We start from the raw sequence: 17,101 nt of genomic DNA, 5'->3' as shown, positions 1-17,101 counted from the left end.
AAAGATAACCAGCCCACCAGGATTCCTCTGCCCATAGACACCCCAGAGAAGCCTGGCCTCTGTGGCCTGGGCCCTATTTCAGGAAGCCGGTTTAGAAAACTCAGAGTGAAAAACGATACTCAGGGTTGAGTAACCCCGAACTGTCCAACTCGGAATATTCGGTTTCAGAAAGGCTGATAACAATTAGTTCAGTCAACGCGGAGTTGCTTTAACCCCAAGTTAAACGCGCACACGAGGATACATAAAGCCCTGATTAGTGGAGCACAGATTAAGCGAGTCACCATGGAGACGGAGGGAAAGAAGGCGCGGTCAATGTATCTTACAGCGCTTGAGGCCGAAATTCTGATGGCAGCATATGCCGATAACATGCAAATTTTGCGGAAAAAAAGTAACGCAGCCTCAGCTGCAAAAGAAAGTGAGCATGCATGGCAAAACATAGCCGACAGAGTCAATGCGTGAGTGTTAATTTAAACATTGATCGAGGGATTTCCACCCATTTAACACGTTATTTTATTATATTTTATTTTATTTTGTGACGTGATGTGATGTGAGCGCAGGTGCAACCCAACAGGCCCCAAACGTTCCTGGCAGCAAGTAAAGATGAAATATAAAAATATAGTCCAAACAGGTAAGGTGTAATTGTATTATGAGCCATAGTGCTTGGTCTGTTTGTCCCATGTAAATCAATTGCAGTTAGAGGCTACATTAATTTCCCCTCTGTAAGCACTTATTGAAATTATCTGAGCACATTACAAGTACATATTTGCTTACTCTGTATGCTCAAATGTGACCCGTTATGGCCAACAGAAAAAAAAAAGCGGAGGCCTGAAAAACAGGTGGGGGTCCTCCACCACCACTCACAGAGGCTGAGCAGTTGGCTTCCACATTTGTGATAATGTTGGCAGCATCACATATGATCTTCACAGTGCAGAGAACACAAATTAGCATCCATTACTATAATGAAATAATTTGTTAGTTTGAAATGCTACAGGGAACTATGTACCTGTACATTAATGCTGTGGAAAGACTTCCTGTTCACATAGTCTCCTTCATTTACTGAAGGAGCAATGATTGGAATGTGAGTGCCATCTATACAGCCAATCACGCCTGGGAACCGTGAGAATAAATGTAAAATTTAAGTAGTAGTTCAAATATCACCACATCATGAATTAAGTTCTGTTCATCCTGATACCTGCAATTTTGTGGCATCCCTCTTTGATAAATCTTGTGGGTCTATGACCGGGGAACACCACAAACGAGTACAGGAGACGTTTCAGTGCAACTGTAACATTCCTGACTGCCCGACAGACGGTAGCCTTGGAAACGTGCTCAGCGTCACCAATATTATACAGAAAGCTCCCGTTTGCAAAAAACCGAAGTGCAATACAAATAATATGCAATGAACTGAGAGCATGTCCGCGATGTGTCACATGAGCAATATTAGGCCTGAGGATGTTATTCAAATAAATTATAGATTGTGCTGAAAAACGGTAACGTTCACACAGGAAATCATCAGGAAATGATAAAATGTCCAAACGCGCTCTGATCACTCTCTCCCGGCGGAGAGCTCTGCGGAGAATTTGGGCTTCAACATCTACTGGCTCTTCAAGGAAGGAGCACGCCATGTCTGACACTTCCTACTGTCAGGTTTCTGACAAAGAGGCGGAGACAGTCAGGGTTAGTTGAAGTAAACCTGCTAGGGGGCAGGTTAGCTTCACGGAGTGTGTTGTCATAGTAACTCACTCAGAATTAATCTAAACTCGCTTTGTGAAACCGGAAACCCAGAGTTTTCGTTAACTCAGGGTTTACTTACTCAGAGTTTGCACTAAACCGGCTTCCTGAAACAGGGCCCTGATCCCACAGAACAGCTACTGGAGCACATACAGCTGAAAGCTATGCTGGGTTGTATAGGGGCAAAGTGCCGATCCCTGTCCACCACCCAAATAAACTACAGTGGCCATGTCAGCGTGGTGTGATATGAATGGCTGCTTGGATAAGTTTACCTGGAGTGGCGACAGAATCGGGACATGTGGGGAAAAAGCAAGGCAGTGAAGATGGTACTGCAATGCTTCCTTTGGGTAGTGTTCTGCTCCTTGTAAGGTTTCACCTGCTAAACACTGGAAGGATAATGTGCAGTTGCACTGGTGTGACTGAACATTTCTAGGTGACGTCGTTTAGAGACCCATCTCCATTTTTGCTGTTGCCTTTGTAACATTCAGATTGTCAAACCTTTTAGCATCATGTGAAGACTTGTATCACAGCCTGGAGTGTCCCCACTGTTAATGTAGGCCTGTTTAAAACTCAATGTAATAGTTCTCACAGGATTAATAGGAAATCCTGTTTTATGACGTGTTTACATTTTTGCGTTTGTTTACATCGGAGGATAATGTTTTAACGCACTGAGTTTTTCCCACTTCCACGTGTATCTCCGGTTTCTCCAGCAGGGGGCGACGTATTTTCAGTAAAGTCAACCCGGTCTCATGTATGCGGCTTACTAGTCGGAAGTACAGCGTCGTTGCGCCGTGCGTGGGGCTTTCGGACTTCCATGAACGCCCGTGTGTAGCACAATGGGTAAGATTCATTTTGTATTGTCATATAATAGGATTGTGTGTTCTCGTGTTGTGTACACTGGGCGGTGACACTAGCAAACAGAGGAGCCGTTTATCCCGCAACACGGGGACGTCTTAGATGTGTGGTGTTGGTATGCTTGGCTGGACGGGAGACAGCTGAGTGTCCCGTCCTGTTCCTGACCGTAACAGACACCCGGCAGTTACTGGAGCTCTCCCACGGTGACCCACGGTGAAGCTCGTCTTAGTCACGGGTGATTTATTCGTCCTGCCGGTGCAGCAGGTTAAAGGCTGCTGTGTGATGATTCACTCCTACCGTAAAATTTATGGTCACGCAAATGTGCCCGCCCACTTAAACGTTTCCCTTCGAACAGAGACCGGGGATTAACGCTTACGTCATAGCTACGTCGGAAACGCAAATCCCTCCCCCACCGCAAATATTTGATTGGCCTGGACGGTAATTTTCCGTCATTTCCGGCAGCGCTGACGTCAGCGTCGTTAGCCTGCGGCGTGTTTTTGGATTAGCGTAAGATAAACGTTTATCGGGCGAATCACATTTGAAACGGATTTTTGTGACCGACCTACCTTAATAGTATGAACCAGTCACAGCTGAGCATCCACGGGCGGGTCCCACTAACGTCAGCGCCCGTGTTGATTGGTCCGTGTCCGACAAACGTCATTCACCTACCTGTGTGACTGTAGCAGCTGTGCTGCAGTCTGCCGGCGGATAACTCGGCTAGCTGAAACATTTGCACCATGAGCGTAACAGCCCCGTGAGAGGACAACGAGCTGCTGCTGGGACACGAACTCAGGTCGGTGAACTCAGCACCGTGTATGTGCACAGGGAGGGGGGAAACCATGGTTACAGGGGGAAGCGTCCCAATAAAACACACGAGGGAAAAGTACAGACATCATTTACTGAAGTAAAAGTACAGATCCTTGTGTTAAAATACTCCAGTACTGGCTGAGGGACTTTCTTGCCTCCATCAGTAACACACTGCGCTGTCTATAGTCAGGAAATATTAAATCATTACAAAATACGAAAGGCAACATGTACTTTTAAATATATGAATTATATTATTTACACTGATGTTAAGATGTTCATATTCCACTGTCCTGGTGCTGTCATTTCTGTAATTGCAGTTTATTGTAACAAAGTCCAACAACAGGAAACCAAACCTGCTGTGCTCTGATACAGTGATGCAGGCTCTGAGTCGGGCAGCACTTTAGCAGCTTCCACAACACTGTCATGAACACAGTAAAAAAAAAAAAATGTAGTAGGTGTAGTGCATAGACCGCTCCAGACGTTACGATACGTTCATCAGGAGAACTCCACAAAGTCGCTTTGAATGACTTCCACAGGCTGGTGATGAACTGGGTCGCTCACATGGATTACTGTAACGCTGCATCCTCTCAGACTGAGTGAATGAGACTGATCACAAATGAATCAGCTATTTCAGATGATTTTGTGACTAATCATCTTCATCAGAAAGGTGGCTTACAGTAGTCGTGACCCAGAGATTCTGCATATTGACATAATATCTGTGTCACCCAGTGTGTGGGAATGATGTTTGACAGCACCGCTGCAGGGAGGCCGACACACCGCAGCTGCATTAGATCCGTACTGGGTCCTGACTGAGTTGTTGTTGGTGTGTGTTCAGCTGAAAAGCTGCAGCTGCGTGTAAAAGAACGACAACCGGAATAAAAGCGTGTTTAGAATGGTTAGTGTGGTCGGGTCTGCCATGGGTTTGTTACTATGACATATTTGAGTTTTTTGAAGTTATAGCATAAGAGAAATCAACAACTCAATCATACGAAACAAATCTTAGTTAGACATTGCAGTGCTGTAGCTTTGACAGCCTGTGGCAGATGAAGGTGACAGACTGATACCTGTGCAGGGTGGGCTATTCTGAATACTTACCTGTAATAATAAGACCTTAGTCCAAAATGTCCCAGCTCATATCTGCAAATAGAGAAGAGTTCATGTAATGAAATCAAGCTTTCAAAATTGTGTGGGAGTCCATAAGTCCATAAGTCACTGATGTTTATGGACAGTTGTAAAGGTGTCCAGTGTCAGATGTATGCAGATGATGCTATTACATATGTATCTGCAAAGACTCCACGACAGGCAGCAGAGCTGAACAGAGGTGGTGGGAGTGTCTCGGTGGTTCAGCGATCACTCTTTGACTCTGAACTGTAACAAAACACTCTCAGGGTGTTTTACAATCCGGTGTAAAGTCTGGAATAACTTTTAAGGTCGGGGGGCGGGTTCATTTCACTGCAGTTTACTGCATGTGGCGAATAAAATTTGATGAACTTGAACCATTGTGATAGATCAGAGAGAAATCCAAAAAGTGGATGAGTTTGAATATCGTACAGGAGCTGGGACCAGAGGATCATGGAGCCTGCAGACTACCAAAGTACAACACATTATTTGGTCAGTCAGCGTTTTCATTTGAAGGCCCTCAGAAATGGAACCGTTGACCATCTGCATACAAATCATAACAGATCCTGGAGGTGGAACAAAAACAGGGCTGTGGACACTGGTGTAAATCAGCCTAACATGCATCTCCATTATCTCCTGTGTGTGTGTGTGTGTGTGTGTGTGTGTGTGTGTGTGTGTGTGTGTGTGCGCGCGCGCGCGCGCGCATGCAGACTCATTGGATTGATCTTTGCTGTATCCCTTTAAGAACGTCCAACCAGGGACTGTGCTTGCAGATGTGCTGACTGCAGATTTCCCCAACACTATAAACAGTTCATATGCATAATCGAAACTAGGACAACCGGTGAACAGTGGCCTTGGGAACAATGGGAATTTTAGCTCCTTAACATGTGCCACCCTCTTTTTAAAGGGACCAAAAGTAATTGGACAGGTGTGGGCAATTCGTTCTTTATGTCATTATCATGTAAGCAGATAAAAGGCCTGGAGTTGATCTGAGGTGTTGTGCTTGCATGCTGTCAAAGGAGCTCTCCATGCAGGTGAAACAAGCTGCGAAACAGGAGAACAGACCAAAAACCATCTGAGAAAGTAACACAACAGGGCTAAATCTACAGTTTGGCATATCCTGAGAAAGAAACTGACCATGAGCACCACAGCCACTGTGCACTAGTCACTGGTCTGTACTTTAAATCCATCACGTTATGTGTTTATCCTGCACTGACCTGTAGTGCAGCGTTTTCATGCACACTTTCAATAACACAAAGTTAGCGAGCTGTGTCTGTTTGTTTTGCAGCATGTTTCACAATATGAAAAACATAATGTCACATGTACACATCCAGTAGCTGATTTAAAAACACAAGTGTTTACATGTAAGCTTTCAATTTCCAGTTTATCAAAACGACTGGACAGTCGTTGCCTTTAAATCTAAGCTCTCTTCTTCCTGTCCTGGCTTTCTTATCTTCCTCCATCTCTGAGTGAAGTTGGCTCTTTCTTTTTTCTCCCAGCCAGATTCAGCAGCTGGACCTTTCGCTGCAGCACACTGTGTATAAAACTGCACACAAACAGTTTGTGTGTTTGCTGTGTTTATAGAGCCGATAGAAACGTTGGATTTAAAATTGCATGCCAATTAAAAAAAACATCTCTGCCTATATGCTCACTCATTTTTTTGTAGATGCTGAAGTACAGCAACCAAAATGTATGAACATGTGCAGCTGTGCCTAAAGCCCCACTGACCCACGCCGACCTTGACTATAGCTCTGCTTTTCCTCTTTCAGTCCGTTTACCATTTGAAGACACAATACAGTCTAATCATTAAATCTGAATACTGAATGCAGAATTACATGAAAAAAAACGTGTTACCTAAATAGGACGTGATGTTGCTGGAAAGACAGATGTCATTAGATGGAAAGGCCACAGAATCCAGTGGGATTAAATGGGAATGAAATGCTGGCTGATGTACCTACCAGTCAAAAGTTTGGACACACCTACTCATTTAATGGTTTTTCTTTATTTTTACTACTTTCAACATCGTAGACACAAACTGAAGACATCAAGTATATGAAGCCAGATATATGGAATTACGTATCAAAGAAAAATCAAAAATAACTCTAAATAAGTCTTATATTTAAGATTCCTGAAAGTAGACACCCTTTGCTTTGTTGACAGCGCTGCAAACCCTCGGCCTTCTCTCAGTGAGCTCCATGATGTCGTCACCTGAAATGCTTTCACCTCACAGGTGAGCCTGTCAGGGGTCATTGGTGGGATTTCTTGCTTTCTTAATGAGGTTGGGACCATCAGTTGTGTTGTGCAGAAGTCATGATGGGACACAGCTGACAGCCGTATTTGAAATCCCATCTGGTTTGCATTTAGTTGGACCATCATTTATTTTATTTTTGACAGGACAATGAGTCCAAACACACCTCCAGGCTGTGTAAGAGCTATCTGACCAAGAAGGAGAGTGATGGAGTGCTGACCAGGTGATCTGGCCTCCACAGTCACCTGACCTAAACCCAATGGAGATGGTTTGTGATGAGATGGAGCTCAGAGTGAAGGCCAAAGGCCCAACAAGTGCTCAGCGTCTCTGTGAACTCCTTCAAGACTGTTGGAAACCATTTCAGGTGACGACCTCATGAAGCTCAGAGAGAGAGCCAAGAGTGAGCAAAGCAGGAATCAAAGCAAAGGGTGGATATTTAGAAGAATCTAAAATATCAAACATGTTTTGAGATATTTCACACTTTTATGTTTACTACATAATTCCACATGTGTTCATTCATTCAGTTTTGAGGCCTTTGGTGAGAATCTACAATGTAAACAGTCGTGAAAATAAAGAAAACCCATTAAATCAGAAGCTGTGTCCACACTTTGACTGGTAGTGTATAATAAATATTAGCCTGTAGTCGGTATTCATTAGTGACTTGGTCTTATGAAACAGAAACATTAGGTTTTTGCTTTTAATTCAATCTGATATGTTAAATATATGCTAAAATCTGTGTTTAAAATATAAAGTATGTAATAATGTAGTAATACTAATCGTCACATCAAAGCATTTGCAACATAGTTTGTTTGATACATCCTGATTGCATTATTTGTAACAACCAGGACAGGAGCGAGGGAGGAGAGTAGAGGAAATTAAGAGTGCAGCAGATTGATGAGACGCCAGGTGAAGGTGAGGAAGAGGTGAGTACCCAAAAGACCAAACACAGGTAACAGTTTAAAATGGCCATTTTGGCAGAATAGAAGCAGATACGTTGAGACCAGAGCTGGTAAAGCTTAAATATGCATGTAACTACTTCATCGAGCTTTACGCTGCTGCTTAAAATAAAAAATAGTAACAAAGCTGAAGAACTCTTACTGCACTGATAGTTAATCGTAGTATCATTCTGTGACAGGCAGCTACACACATCTTACTTCAGCCTTTAGGTAGCACTCTGTGTGCGAATTTTTAAACATTTATTTAACTGTAAAATTGTCCCGATTCGGCTGTGGTCAGGCAGGAAGAGGACCCAAAATGCAGGACGCGCAACACACAGGAATGAACTCAGAAAAACGCTGCTTTAATAACAGAACTAAACTAGACTGGGAAACCAAAACCTAAAACTCCACACCAGGGATCACACAGCATGAGGGAGGACGCGACACTGACACAGAGAAACACAGGGCTTAAATACACTGGGGCATAACGAGGGGAATAAGACACAGGAGGAGAGCACAGCTGGAAGAAATCAGACACGACGAGACCAAAGGGAAGCAAAACTAGAAACACTGACATGAGACACGGACCTTCAAAGTAAAACAGGAAACACACCGGCTGAACTCTAGACACGTAAACTTAGTAGAGACTGGGGAGACAGAACACAGAGACCTGAAGTGTGGGACAGAGTTAACACCGGGAAGCCAAATAACAAAACCTAAGAATTAGAACTCAGGAAGTACTACAGAACTAAGGAGCTAGAAATACTTAGGGCAGAAACCAAAGCACAAGCAGTCATAATTAGGGCTGAACGATTATGGAAAATAATCTAATTGCGATTTTTTGCCCCAATATTGCGATGCGATATGCGATTATTTTTTAAGGTCTTTGTCTTCTGTATTATTAAACAAAGACAAGCAATACATCATATAGTATGGCCAATACTATATTACATTAATTTTAAACTGTTCTTTCCTGGAAGACAGACCTCTGTTATGATGACATGAGGTGATGCATGAATTGATGACTGACATTTTTATTTAACTTCTTCAATCACAACAGTATATTTGAACATACACAATAGTTTATTTTTAGCTTACAAACATCTGAGCATAAAGTGCTGACAAGGAACCCTGGTGTAAACATTAAAATGAAAGTCAGTACAATGTGCAGATTGCAGAAATATACATAAACAAAATCAGTGGCTTTACCACACTCAGTTTTTCGACATCTGTGAACTACTAGACAGTCATTCAATTAAAAAATAATATTAAATAAATAAAACTAATAAATAAAAAATACACACATCTTACTGATCTCTGCAGTCAGTAACATTACACATAAAGTGCAAACATAATAGCAATTGTATAAACACACACACAAACACGCCTTTAAAGTTTAAAGGCGTGAAATTGGACGGTCTAGTTCTGATTAGCGTCACCGCTGTCTCGGTGGAGTTTAATAAACTCGGCCGTCTGCTTCTTGCTATCTAAAATATAACCAGACACTGGTGTAAATTCTCGACTGTCTCATACTTCTGTTTAATCAGTTTTCTGTTTGACGTTTAGTCAGCTGTGTGAAAACCAAGGAGGAACCCACCCGGGGGATTAATAAAGTTTTATTTTATCTAATCTAATAACTTTAATCTCAGCCAAACCGATTTACTCACGAACAAACAAAACACTGAAAAAAGCCCAACAATAACATTTTTAGGTTGTCTAAGTGACTTATATATTACGTTTAACCCGAGCAGCGAAACTCCGCGGTGATCTGAAAATGATGTGCCGGGAGTTGTGCCGTTCTCGGCCGCATCAGTGACCCTCGAGCTCCCGGCTAGCTGTCGAGCTGGTGGGTAGCAGACGCCTCTGAAAACGTCGAAGCACTTTTGCAAATATGTGATGTCTTGATAAAACGAGCAGATATTTGATGTTTACACAGCTACTTTCTCGCCTGAAAATATGTTAAAAGTTTATTTTGTGACCCAGAAAGATTAGTATGAGTAATTTTAAAACTTGGTAGCGGCCGCCATTGCTGGAAACTGGAGTTTGGCTGGGCCGCGCTATGAATTCTGGGATATGGTAGGCCACGAAGGACACACCCGACCCATCCTTCAAATTCGGGGAAAAGGAGGACGCATTTGTCGGCTACATTCGGAGGAGTCTACGAATTTGGACAGCCTTCGGCGCGTCGCTGTGACGTAATCGGTCTACAAATGCGGCCTCAGGAGGATGCAGCCCATGAATTTGGACATGTCCAGAGTATAATCGCAGCCTTTGCGGTTAGAAAATTGCACTTGATCATGTCGCGATATTATCACAAATGCGATATATCGTTCAGCCCTGGTCATAATCCATGATAAAATAAAACGTAGAAGTACAAAACTCAAAACACTGGCTCACCGACCGGGACCATGACAAAAATATAGTAAAAACTTTTAAAAAGTTGCTTTTTTTGGGAAAAAAAAAAAAAGATTTCAGGGCTGGGCTAAGCCCTGATTTTTTTCACTGTCCTAACAAAGGCCCAGTGTCAGAGAATTACAATCACTGTCTCAGTACAAGAAAGAAAAATAACCATAGCATCAATGTAAAGAATCAGTAAGTTCCAGGGCCATAATAATAATAATAATGGATTGGATTTATATAGCGCTTTTCAAGGCACCCAAAGCGCTTTACAATGCCACTATTCATTCACTCTCACATTCACACACTGGTGGAGGCAGCTACAGTTGTAGCCACAGCTGCCCTGGGGCAGACTGACAGAAGCGAGGCTGCCATATCGCACCATCGGCCCCTCTGGCCAAGACCAGTAGGCAAGTAGGGTAAAGTGTCTTGCCCAGGGACACAACGACCAGGACAGAGAGCCCTGGGATCGAACCGGCGACCTTCCGGTTACAGATGCGATTCCCAACCCCCTGAGCCACGGTCGCCCAAAACACATGTAGACTGGTTGGGCAAATTCCCACGCACCCTCAAGTATCCACGAGAGGGTGAAGAGCTGGTCCAGTGTTCTGCGACCAGGACAAAAACCGCATTATTCCTCTTGTATTCAAGGTTCGACTAACGGATGGACTCTCCTTTCCAGCTCCCTGGCATTTCCAGGGAGGCTGAGGAGTGTGATCCTCCTATAGTTGGAACACACCCTCCAGTCCCCCTTATTAAAGATGGAAACCACCCCCCCACCCCCCCCCACCCCCCCCCCACCCCCCGGTCTGCCAATCTAGAGGTACCATCACTGATCAAACAACATTGTAGAGGCATGTCAACCACACAGCCCTACAACATCCAGAGCCTTCAGGAACTCTGGGTAAACCTCTTCCACCCCAGGGGGCCTACCACCAAGCAGTTCCTTAACTGCCTCAGTGACCTCACCCCCGGGGATAGACGAGCCGTCCCCGGACTTTGCTTTTGTCATGGAAGACAGTGGGATTAAGGAGTATTTTGTTTATTCCTTCCACCGCCTGACAGTGTTCTCAGTCAAAGTCAGCAGTGCTCCACCCGCACTATACACAGTGCAGGTAGAGCACCGCTCTCCCCTCCTGAGTCGTCTGACGGTTTGCCAGAATCTCTTCAAGGCAATCCGAAAGTCTTTTTCCATGGCCTCTCCAAACTCCCCCCGCACCCGAGGTTTTGCTTCACCCACTGCCCGAGCTGCGTTCCACTTGGCCTGTCGGTACCTATCAGCTGCCTCCAAAGTCCCACAGGCTAAAAAGCCCAATAGGACTCCTTCTTCCACCTGGTGGCTCCCTTCACCTCTGGTGTCCACCATGGTCCCCTGTACCCCGGGGTGGAGACAAGCAAACCGTCCCGGTCCCGCAGCAGCAGGGAAGCCCACCATCTTGACCAGATGGCCAGCTATTCCTCCTTGTCCGCTGCCCCAGATGGAGAACAGGGAACAGGGGTGTGAGAAGACCTGATACCTCACTCCGCCCACTCATTTGTGATGTTTTTGCATGCTGTTTTAAAGCTTATTTAAAACGGCAGAGGGGCATGGCACCAACAAGCCTCTGTGGGGACAGCTCCCTCCCAAGAACCCTCAGTGTCTAAGTGCGATTTAAAATTGAGAAGTGGGCACTGGCACGAGAGGTGAGGCTGAATAAACAGACCATCCTCTGGACACAGTTCAGTGTACTCACCCACAAGGCCCTATATGCATTTGTCATGACCGTGTACATAATGCGAGTGTCTGTGGTGTGGAATAAATTTGAGGCTCAGGCAGCCAGGAGGGGACAGAGGAGGAATACCTCCTACCTGAAGCCAGTTCCCCCGCTGACCCCCATGGGCACCCCCATTCCCCAAATCCACCAAGGGCAGGGGGGCCCAGGCCCATCCACACTGGGGCAGTAGCACCACTGAGCCCCAGAGAGCTCGGGGTGGCCCACCCGACTCCACTACAGGGGAAAAACTACACCCACCCCAACATTCAGTCAATGGACACCCAGGTTCACCCATCCTCCACCTCTGCTAGACCCCCCCCCACCCACAGAGTGGACTCCCGAAGAGCAGAGACCACCTGCAAAAGATGGTCCCAACCTACCCGTTAGCTAAAGAGGCCCCCACTTCCACTGATTTGCTGAAGTCTGCCAGGGCCAAACCCCCATGCACGGGGGCCTGCATGCACCAACCCACAACCCTGGTGACACCCCAGCTAGGACTGCTCAATTAATCGAATTTTAATCACGATTACGATCTGGGCTTTCAACGATCATTAAAAATGACTGAGCCGATTATTAGCCCCTCCCTCATTTATCCGCGACACCTTAAAGGCCGGTCCGTGAAAATATTGTCGGGCATAAACCGGTCTGTGGCGCAAAAAAGGTTGGAGACCGCTGATTAAGAGGACCCGAGGGAAGCTCGGAAAGCTAAGCAGAAGTTATTTGGAGAGTGACTGCCGTTGGTTGAAAAGAGAGTTTAAAAAAACAAACTTCAGTGGTGTTGCACACTATTTTATATTATTTTTTTAAAGTCATTGTTAACCCTTTAAAGCCGGTCAGAGCAGCACGCTCCGTTTTGTGTAACTATTTTTAAATCCCTGTAGAACCTGAACCGTGTAAGCTAGCGCAATAATTTGTTTTGCATATGAAACCGGAGGAGTTGTACTTACATCTGATGCCATCAGCTTGTCCTCGGTCACGGTTTCCTTCCACATAAAGCTTTGCAAAAATTGCATAAAAAGCGCTTGCAGCAACAAAAACATAATATTCCAGAAACACGCTTTGCCGATCCATCAGCTGTTCGTAACACTTCCCACAGTGAAATGATGCACCTGCTGTTTTCTTTGCAAATTTGCATCATAGGATTGTTTTTTGTTTTTCCTGCAGTATATAAAAATTGCTGTATCTCCAAAATAAAACTATGAAGACACTCAAAATAAATTTCCTGTTGTTGTAAACTATTTTTTGCAACTTTATTGTATTTAAAGTTTTGAGGGATAAGCCTCTTAAATTTCTCCAAGTAGAAATATATGTAAACAAAACAAAAGCGATTTTCAATTTTTTTTTGTAGTTTATTGCACTTTTTTGCAATTTATGTAATTACTATGCACTTAATGCATACATATTATTAAAATATGGGCTATAACAGTTGTATTGATGTATAGCAACTTGAAATGCTCCCACAAATGGCACTACAGCATGTAAAAAAAATAATATAAGCTCTGGTGGACTTGGTTCTATAGTAGGTCTTAAAGGGTTAAATAAATATCGTCAAATAATCGTGATCTCAATTTCAGTGAAAATAATCGTGATTATCATTTTTGCCATAATCGAGCAGCCCTAACCCCAGCCATGACCCAGAACCCAAACTCCCAGGCCCAGCCAGAACACCTGGTCCGCAAGCCTGTCCCGGACCCGTTCAGGAGCTTCATCCTTGGTCCTTTGAAGCATTTTTAAGATAATACACAGGTTTATCTTTCAAAGCAATTTAGAAATGGACGATTCCAGAGATCTAAACCAGTTTGGTGATGGTTTACTCGGGATTATTGAGAATAAATAACTGATTCTGAAATTTCTACTTAAGTACATTAATGAAGTATTTGTACTTCTGGTAAATGCCACTATTCTCTTAGTGAGTCTTTATTACATACCGTGCTGCAGGGAAAAGCCTGTTCTCACCTTTGAATATATTTTGAATATCAGACGGCTCTTTTTTGCTTCTCATTTGTAAACTCTCTCCAGCCGACACACAAAAACAACAACACAAAGTAGTCACTACAGAGCAAAGTTTGGCCTATTCAGAGGCTGACTGTCTGGCGGATACTCGATGGCGCAGCTGGTTCTTTTTTACTGCCGTTGTTGAAGTAGACGACAATCAGGTATGTGCAGCTAACTACCATGGAAATAAATGATTAGCTCAGCCCATTCTTCTTTGGTAAATCTCTCAAGCTTCTCTGGCATGGACCTTGCTCTTCAGTTCACCCCATAGATCTTCAGTAGGAGGGCTTTGTGGAGCCCAGACAGTAATGTTCCCTTTGGACCTGTAGAGGAAGTTCTTCATCAGGAGTGTCATATGTTTTGGGCTGTTGTCATGTTGGAAGACAAAGCAATGACCTTGACGTAGTTTTGCTGCTGACTTGAGGTTTTCTGTGACATATTTTGATTCCTTCCATCTTGATGAGATTCCCAGTTTGTCAGTCTGTTCCTGTTTAAGGTTCTTGTGATTTTCTTCTTTGAGACTACAATTCCCAACTTGGCGAAGTCATTCACTACTGTCTGCTGGGGTCTTTAAACCCATCTGTTATGACCCAGGGTCATTATTTGCGGTACGGTGTTGTTATTGTTTGTATTTGTATTCAGTGTTGCTTGTTTCCAGGTGGAGGCCACCCATTGGTGGAGGAAGGAAAGAGGCCAGCTACAAAAGGGGTTGGACTGGGTCGGCGAGCAGACTTCCTGGTTTCCCGTGAGCTGTGTGTCTGGGGACCGTCGTGGTGTGTGACTGCACGGGGCTGCAATATTAATGCTGAAAAAGGGGTTGTACCTGGGCTTGGTAGCTGTAGGGGTGGGAAGCCGTTTTCTTTTATTCCCCTCTTTTCTCCTGTTTCGGGTAGGGAGACAGGTTAGAGAATTGTATTTTGTTTTGGGATCGTGGGAGGTAAGTTAGCTCTGTTTTTCTTTCTAGTGTGTTTTGTTTGTTGTTTTGGCATCGCCCACCCTGAAGCTCGCTACCTGTTCAGTAAATAAATTAACCAACTCTCGTCATTCTGCCGTGGTGTGATTTTTTTTTTTGTCGTTATTATGTATCGGGTTTATCTTTTTGTTGTGTTGCACCCCGGCTTCGGGCCGGTGTGCAACACCATCTCTCAGTAGTTTGTTCAGTACTTTCAGCTCTCTTTGAATTTCTTGATGATCCTTCTCGCTCCAGTTTTTGGCACTTGGAAAAGTTGTGATGACTTCGTATATCCATTTCCCACTTTGTGAAAATCAGCAATCAGTCTGTGTGTGTCAGGAAGCTGATGATATTTACCCACTGAGGGAGTTTTTTTTGTTTTAAATAATTCAGATATTATTTACAAATAGAAATAGAGTAGAACAGAAATATCCTTTGTTGTTCCTCATTGGGGAGATTCATGTGTTCCAGCAGCAAAGACAGACCGATGGAGCATGCAGGGTCACACGAAAGTCCAGAATATAACACACAAAAAAGAAATAAGAGACTGTGCAGTGCAAATTTACAACATAAGAAAATAAATGAATAAATATGTAATTTATGATTAATTTAAAAATAATTTGTGTGTTATACAGAAAAAGAATAAAATTAGAATGTGAAAGTGTTGGAAAAAAACACTTTGACAAAAACTTTCATTGTGGTTTAATACAACCCCCCATCATGCAAGCTGGGACTAACATAAATACCATTGTATTCACTGTAGTTGTAGATACTGAAATCAAACATCTACAATATAGCTAACAATATATAATTGCTATAATACAGGAAGGCAATCATTAAATTATGGTCTACCAATGTGACAAATCTGTTATTAAAGTTAAAGTCTTGAGTAGCAGTAAAGCTGCTGTTGATTATTGTGATTCAATTCAGTTGTGATTCAGGATAAAGACATGCTGTGGAAGAGAGACAGAGATTAATAACAGATATGATTCAGTGCAGAGAGGTCTGTTAACACATAGTGACTGAAGAAGAAAAACTCAATGCATCATGGGAATCCCCGGCAGCCTACGTCTATTGCAGCATAACTAAGGGAGGATTCAGGGTCACCTGGTCCAGCCCTAACTATATGCTTTAGCAAAAAGGGAAGTTTGAAGCCTAATCTTGAAAGTAGAGATAGTGTCTGTCTCCTGAATCCAAACTGGAAGCTGGTTCCACAGAAGAGGGGCCTGAAAACTGAAGGCTCTGCCTCCCATTCTACTTTTAAATACTCTAGGAACAACAAGTAGGCCTGCAGAGCGAGAGCCAAGTGCTCTAATAGGGTGATATGGTACTACAAGGTCATTAAGATAAGATGGGGCCTGATTATTTAAGACCTTGTATGTGAGGAGCAGGATTTTGAATTCTGGATTTAACAGGAAGCCAAAACAGGAGAAATCTGCTCTCTCTTTCTAGTCCCTGTCAGGACTCTTGCTGCAGCATTTTGGATCAGCTGAAGGCTTTTCAGGGAGTTTTTAGGACTTCCTGATAATAATGAATTACAGTCGTCCAGCCTGGAAGTAATAAATGCATGAACTAGTTTTTCAGCGTCACTCTGAGACAGGATATTTCTAACTTTAGAGATGTTGCACACATGGAAGAACGCAGTCTTACATATTTGTTTAATATGTGCGTTGAAGGACATGTCCTGGTCAAACATGACTCCAAGGTTCCTCACAGCGTTACTGGAGCCCAAGGTAATGCCATCCAGAGGAAGAATCTGGCCGTGTTTGAGCTTTGGACCAAATGGATTCTGGGATATTGCATTTCGTCATTTCGAGCTGATTGGAGACCAAAACAGCCAATCAGATTTTTTTGCATCCAAGTCTGTGATTGGCTGGTTTTGTGGCACAAATATAACGGTGTAGAGAAAGAGTCGAAAGGCAGAAATGTTGAGAGCGCGAGCGACACATTGTGAAATGCAAAAACTGAGCGAGAGGGGCTGCTGGTGTGTGTGTGTGTGTGTGTGTGTGTGTGTGTGTGTGTGTGTGTGTGTGTGTGTGTGTGTGTGTGTGTGTGTGTGGATAATAGCAAACACTGAAATACATTTTTTACACGCAGGAATGAATTTTGTTCACTCAAATTTAGCTTTTCTTCGCTCAAAATAAATTTCTCCTCAAAATACAACACTTGCACCTGCAAACTTTTTTTACGTGCGTTCAGAATAGTGGCACAAAAATAACGCCATAGATCAGTTGCTATCATCTAACCCCATCTCTAGCATATTCGTCTGTCACACCAACCCCTGCGTGTCTTCTTTCACTGTATG

General features: G+C 43.6%; 1 protein-coding gene across 8 annotated transcripts in view; it reads left to right on the top strand.

The window, feature by feature from the left end:
* The first annotated feature begins 2,459 nt into the window (after positions 1–2,459).
* ydjc (YdjC chitooligosaccharide deacetylase homolog) overlaps positions 2,460–17,101 on the top strand; it is a 31,914-nt gene continuing 17,272 nt past the window's right edge. For 2 of the 8 annotated variants that reach the window (XM_082555347.1, XM_082555343.1), the window contains exons 1-3: positions 2,488–2,571; positions 3,270–3,379; positions 7,606–7,683. Coding sequence is in view for 1 of the 8 variants with exons in the window: in XM_082555341.1 (XP_082411467.1) it covers positions 2,485–2,571 (87 nt within the window). In the remaining 7 variants the exon portion in view is untranslated. Of the gene's footprint in view, positions 2,572–3,269; positions 3,380–6,714; positions 7,125–7,605; positions 7,684–17,101 lie in introns of those variants that run through there. The other 6 variants (XM_082555346.1, XM_082555342.1, XM_082555348.1 and 3 more) reach the window with 5 other exon arrangements.

This window comes from Aulonocara stuartgranti (assembly GCF_965226115.1).
Source record: "Aulonocara stuartgranti genome assembly, chromosome: 12".
Taxonomy (NCBI): domain Eukaryota; kingdom Metazoa; phylum Chordata; class Actinopteri; order Cichliformes; family Cichlidae; genus Aulonocara; species Aulonocara stuartgranti.
The sequence above is the reverse complement of the archived record's forward strand: the minus strand, read 5'-3'. Positions and strand labels throughout refer to the sequence as shown.